General features: G+C 43.9%; 1 protein-coding gene across 6 annotated transcripts in view; it reads right to left on the bottom strand.

The window, feature by feature from the left end:
- The window catches only part of BMPR1B (bone morphogenetic protein receptor type 1B), a 129,272-nt gene that overhangs the window by 18,359 nt on the left and 104,913 nt on the right, over nt 1-6,000 (bottom strand). For all 6 annotated transcript variants that reach the window (XM_055139707.1, XM_055139710.1, XM_055139709.1 and 3 more), the window contains one exon: nt 1-4. This exon is cut by the window's left edge and continues 93 nt beyond it. In XM_055139707.1, the coding sequence (XP_054995682.1) occupies nt 1-4 (4 nt within the window). The remainder of the gene's footprint in view (nt 5-6,000) is intronic.

The raw sequence follows: 6,000 nt of genomic DNA, 5'->3' as shown, positions 1-6,000 counted from the left end.
AAATCTGAAATTGAGAAGAGAGTAGAGAATTTATGTTATGGACAATATTAACAGTTATGATAAACCAATTCTAACCCAAGATGCTGATGCTACTAAACTCCATATCCAAGATATGAGACTCTTTCGACTCAAAGTCAAGTAAAGTGTGACTGGCATGAATCATCCCTCGTCTAGGTTCTGGTCAGGCATTTCTTCATTTCTAGAAAGAACAGGACCAATCAGGGTCAAAGGATGCAAACAAATTAAAATAGGTCCGATGTAGCTGATAGACTCATAGGGTTGTCTCATGAAGTTTCTGGGGCAGCCTTCGTGAATGTGGACACACAAACACAAAGTCATCCTCACATGGATAGAAACAGAGGCTGTCAAACACAGACTAATTGTGTGCATTTCCATAATAAAGATGCCCTTCACAAATATTTAACATGATTTTCATAAATGCATCATGCTTTTAAAGAATGGTTGTTTTGTCAAAGAATTATGATCTTTTCATAAAACAAATTCTTCAATGCTATTTACCTCCACACTAGTTCTCTGTGAATCAAATTTCCTTCCAGCATGATCACTAAAAATTACAATAAGAATGACATGGGGGCTGGAGCAATAGCAGAGTGGGAAGGGCGTTTGCCTTGTCAATCCCCGGCATCCCTTATGGTCCCTCAAGCACCACCAGGAGTGATTCCTGAGTGCAGAGCCAGGATTAATCCCTGATCATCACTGGACGTGATGCCAAAAAAAAAAAAGACTGAGAAAGCCATATATATGAATATACATATATATATGCGTATCATCATCATCATCATCATCATCATCATCATCATCATCATCATCATCCCATTGATCGTCGATTTTCTCAAGCGGTCTCAGTAACGTCTCCATTCTTCCTAGCCCTGAGATTTTAGCAGCCTCTCTTTACTCGTCCTTCCCAACGGTGCCACACTGGAGGCTCTTTCAGGGTCAGGGGAATGAGACCCATCATTGTTACTGGTTTTGGCATATGAATACTCCAAGGGGAGCTTGCCAGACTCTGTCATAACTTGCAACTATAGTTTAGTAAATCCTCAGATAAGGACTTAAAGTCATCATGGGGAGATACAACAATTTTCATAAATTTTCTTTTACTAAAATATTTTTGTTAATTCCATTAGCCATTTAGTGCATATAGATTATATATATACATATTTATTAACTCTACCCCAAGCATCTCATTCAAAGTATTTTATTTTTATGCAATCATCCCGGATGAGTTATAATATCAGGTGTTCTCTGGAACATATTTTGAATATACAAAACCAGAGGAATTATATACTAACAGAATTACTAACATCCTGTGCATTTGTGTGTGTGTGTGTGTGTATGCATTTGCATGTATGTGTTGCTAGTACATTGGCTGGGGTGGGGATGTGGGTCAGTTCCTTTAAACTGTACACATGGATCTATGAGGCAGTGATCAACATTATGTAATTTTTACAAAGCACTGTTGTAACTTCTGTCACTGGTCTCAATGACAAAAGTTTTTTCCCTGTGAAAATCATCACAAGGAAAAAATGAGAGATAGTCATTGTAATATATATTAGTTTATAACTAAATTATTTCTGTGTATAATATTGAGAGCTTGTATTATTATAATAATATTGAGGGGCTGGAGCAATAGCACAGTGGGTAGGGCTTCACCTTGCACGTGGCCTACCCGGGTTCGATTCTTCCACCCATCTCGGAGAGCCCGGCAAGCTACAGAGAGTATCTCGCTCACACGGCAGAGTCTGGCAAGCTCCCCATGGCATATTCGGTATGCCAAAAACAGTAACAAGTCTCAATGGAGACGTTACTGGTGCCCGCTCGAGCCAATCGATGAGCAATGGGATGACAGTGCTACAGTGACATAATATTGAGAATATTTTTCAAAATAAGATTTTAGGTGAAATAACTTTTAAAGACTAGACAGTATACACATAGGCACATTTCTGATGGGAAAGTCAGTCTTGTTGGCTTCTTTTTAGGAGAGAACAAAGAACGTAGAATGTTGGATATCATTGGTTTGTCCTTTCCCCCTTGCCACTAGGAGCTTAGGCTTATCAGTCACACCCATCAAAGTGCTCACGAGTCACTCCCATTCCTTTGTTTATCTGTAACCATTTCTACCAGTTTATCTGCTCTTCCCTTAATCTGACTCTGCTAATTTGTAAGGTCAGAACTTCCTAGGACACTGAATATTATAACATTGCCTTTCTCTCCTCTTTATGCCTTTTGAATAATTTACTTTAAAGCTATGTCTTTTTTTGTATAGACACAAGAAGACAATATTATGTTTTTGTAACTTGGGACTTAATTGGCCTCGAATATTATTCCCTCCCGGGCATCTGCTTTCTCCACTTAAGCCTCAGTTGCCCTCAGTTCCTAGCACCCCAAAGTAGGGTCCCCGACGTTGGACAGGAAGGATCCAGGGCAAGTGGTGAGTTATGTGCTACCCTGGCATCGAGATGGGCCTGGCTAAAGTGCCTAATTCTTAACTATAAGTTAAGAGCGTGATCATAGACAAATGCTGTCATGATCCAATAGTAATTATGAGACTGGGACCCTGCCAGGGATAGGAAAGACTGATCTGGCCTGAGCACTGTAGTCTGAGATTGAGATGGCCCCAGGAGAGCAATTCTATAAGCTTTAATGCATCTCTTATTGTGTCCACACAAAATGATTAATATTATGAATTCTTATATGTTTGCTGGCTGAGGAGAAGAGAAACACATTCATGGGACTCTGCCTTGGGTGGATCCTCCTGCTGAAAGAGAATTAAGTCCTAGGAGAAGCATCCCCTAAGGGAAAGGAACCTTACCCTATTGATGGTGACCACACCTATGTGTATGCCCCAACCCCCTCATGCTGTGGAGATTTAACTAGGCTGTAAGAGTGGGTTGGGGGCCAGATCCACGGGGGCCAGATCCACAGATCGAGAGAGAGACCGAGAGCCGGGAGAGAGGCAGGGAGAGAGAATGAAATAAACCGATCGAGCAACCAGTTTGGCCTTCTTCCTTCCTTCGCCTGCCTTGCCGCCCGCGCCATTTCTTTTTATTTTTGTGTTTTTTACACAACTGGCAATGGGGGAGGAAGAAGCAGGAGGAGAATCAGAGGCGAATGGAGAAAGAAGATCGGAATAAACCGCGGTGAGACCAACCATCTTGGCTCCGTTCCTTCACCTGCCTCGGCACCCGCCCCTTTCTTTTTATTTTTATTTTTACACAGTAGAACAGAGCATCACTGCTACAACCTAGGAAATCTCACGGTGAAAATCTTACATCGATGGTCACTCTCCTTGTCTAGATGGCCGAGAGGAAGAAGGTTCCCAAGGGTGACAGCACCCTCCCGGGGCTACTGAAACTGGGCGTGGGTGGGCTTAGAAGGCTCCAGGGCAATTGTGAAGCACTTTCTCATGTAAGTAAGGTGGACACCTAAGGTTTCCTGAGCAATTGCTTTCAGATAAGCGAGTCAGCCAGATTAGCTTAAGGGCCCATGAAGAGTATATATGCTTGTAGGCCATTCACACGTATTATAAAAATATTCTTTAAATAAGGTTGATCGTTTCCATTATATAAACATAAGTTTTATTTATTTTGAAATCATTTCAGCCTTACAGAAAACCTGTAAGAACCTTACGGAAAGCCAATGCTGCCCTCCCTCGACCACTAAACAGGTCACATGTACTTCTTTTGGGGTCGCTGTGGCTCTGCACCCAGGCATCACTCCTGGTAGTACTTGGGGGCCGTATGGGTCACCTGGGATTCTCGCCTGGGTCGCCACCTGCAAGGCCAGTTCCCTGCCTGCTGGGCGGCTGCTCCGGCCCCGACATGTGCTGTAATGTCCTTATTCTCTCAGTCGTTTGTTCATCTCCATAAGAACATTAATATGCACTTTCCACTTTTATGCTTCATTTGTGGATCATTTGAAATTCCAGATCTGAACTGCACTTCTAGGAATATGACATAGTTTTACCAAATGCCATTATTTTGATAATGGTGACAACCAGGACATGAACATGGACTATACAATGAAAATAAATCTTAACTTGATATATTTCAGAGACATCATGAATAATATATTATCAACGAAATCCACAAATCTTAACACTAACTTCTCGCCCTAATTTTACGATGGTCAATGTTAAGATTTACTCACCAGTCTAACGTGGATGTTTAACAATTATTTATGATCCATACTACCACTTGCAAAATATTAATGACAGCAGCTTGCACATGAAAAGGTGAATGAGAGGCCACTAAGCACAGTCCATATTAACAAATTCAGAAGCATCCGAATGGTGCAGAATAAAAAGGGCAGCTCAGGAACTTGAAACCCTCGAGCACGGCCACACCCAAGGGTCACTCACAGACTAAAGTGTTGCTGAAACTCAACCGCAGGCTTGTAAAACAAAGCCGACTGCGGTTTTCCATAATGGAGTGTCCCGGTAAGATGCCTCCCCATTTCTTCCTCACATAATAGGAAAAGTTAATCATGAACCCAAGGTAAGCACAGAACCTCCGTGAGTGAGAGCAAAATGCACCGTATTTCTGTCCCCACAGGTGGACAAACACCAGGGCAATTTATACGTGCAAACATTGCTGCAGAAACAGTTCGATTTTTCTCAATCTTACGGCTAACAAAAGCAAAAAAATACTCTGACTGCAAGAATGAAAAGAGAAAATTGGATCTCACTGACAATAAAACCAAGTACACAAGAACAAAATGTGTGGTTAGTGACTGCAGCAAGCTCCGCTCAGGAGTGTGGTATTGTATAAAACTCTCAGGCCGCTGCCTTTCATTTTTCAATGTACATCAAAAACACATTCTGAACTGGAGGAAAGCAGCCTCTACTTCTCATTGTGTTCGATGACTGATTTACGGCAGCCCCGGAACAAAGACGGTCTAAGAGATTGTTCCCACCCCACCGGGCCCTTTCTCTAAGGCTAACGTTCCCTTCCCGGTTTTTCCTTCATTCCCGGTTTGGACAGTTTCATTACTGGCTCCTTGAGGGGCCATACATGGGTGATCCTTATCAATACACCTATTGTTTGTGCTGATTGTTGGGGGGCTGGGGCGGGGGTCATGTTTCAATCTGCAAATACCAAACACCTGTACTTAGAGCAGGAGTAATGCACATCCAGGTGCATTCCGAGAAAGCTGCAGACTCCTGTCACGATGTCTGCTCTGGCCAGATTCCTCTGTGTAGGACTCGAGGAAGAGAATTCCAGGGAGAGAATCCCAGGAATCTCTCAGGGGACAAGCGCTAATAACACTCCCAAAACAAAGTTCAGTGCCACCGTGTCACCGTGATGAATGATGGGATCATGCAAGTCACAGCACAGGGATGGGATGGAAGTGCATCATGTTCAGTGAAGCCAGTCAGAAGGAGAAGGATAAACATGGGGTGATATTACCTAGATGTGGTATTTGGAGTAACCGGACCAGGGAATACGATATCTTAAGGGGGTGGGGGATGCCGAGATCAACCTTGGCCCCAGAGAACAGGGAGGAGAAGGAAAGAAAAAGTGGGGGGTGGGAGGGAGAAGACACAGCTGAGAAGCAGCCGGGGCAGGTCAGAGGTGCAGGTTCGAGGTGGTGCTAAGGAGGGATAGAGCCAAATGCCCAAAGCAGAGAGTCAACAGCACAGAAGTCCAGAGACTCCCACCTCAACAGGACTGAGCGCGGTGCCTCGAGGAGGCAGGCGGGAGGGAGGGGACAGGGAGGGAGCCTGGGCACGCTGGTGACGGGACGCTGGCACTATGGTCGGGCTGTGCTACCACAGTGCACATCGAGAACTCACTGGGAACGACTTCGTGAATCGCGCTTCTTTAAAAAATTTAAATGTTTCAAAGTAGATTTGTCACTGCTTGTCTCAGTCAGATACTGAAGTTGACGGCACCAACTCCCTTGTCTAGAGTAAAACCCGCGGCTCAAAACAAGAGTGACAGTTTCCGTCCAGGGGTTCCCAGGCCTGTCTCCGTGGAC

The sequence above is a fragment of the Sorex araneus genome, chromosome 5 (genome assembly GCF_027595985.1).
Source record: "Sorex araneus isolate mSorAra2 chromosome 5, mSorAra2.pri, whole genome shotgun sequence".
NCBI lineage: Eukaryota > Metazoa > Chordata > Mammalia > Eulipotyphla > Soricidae > Sorex > Sorex araneus.
Note: the sequence above shows the minus strand (reverse complement) of the source record. Positions and strands in the feature narration are given on the sequence as shown.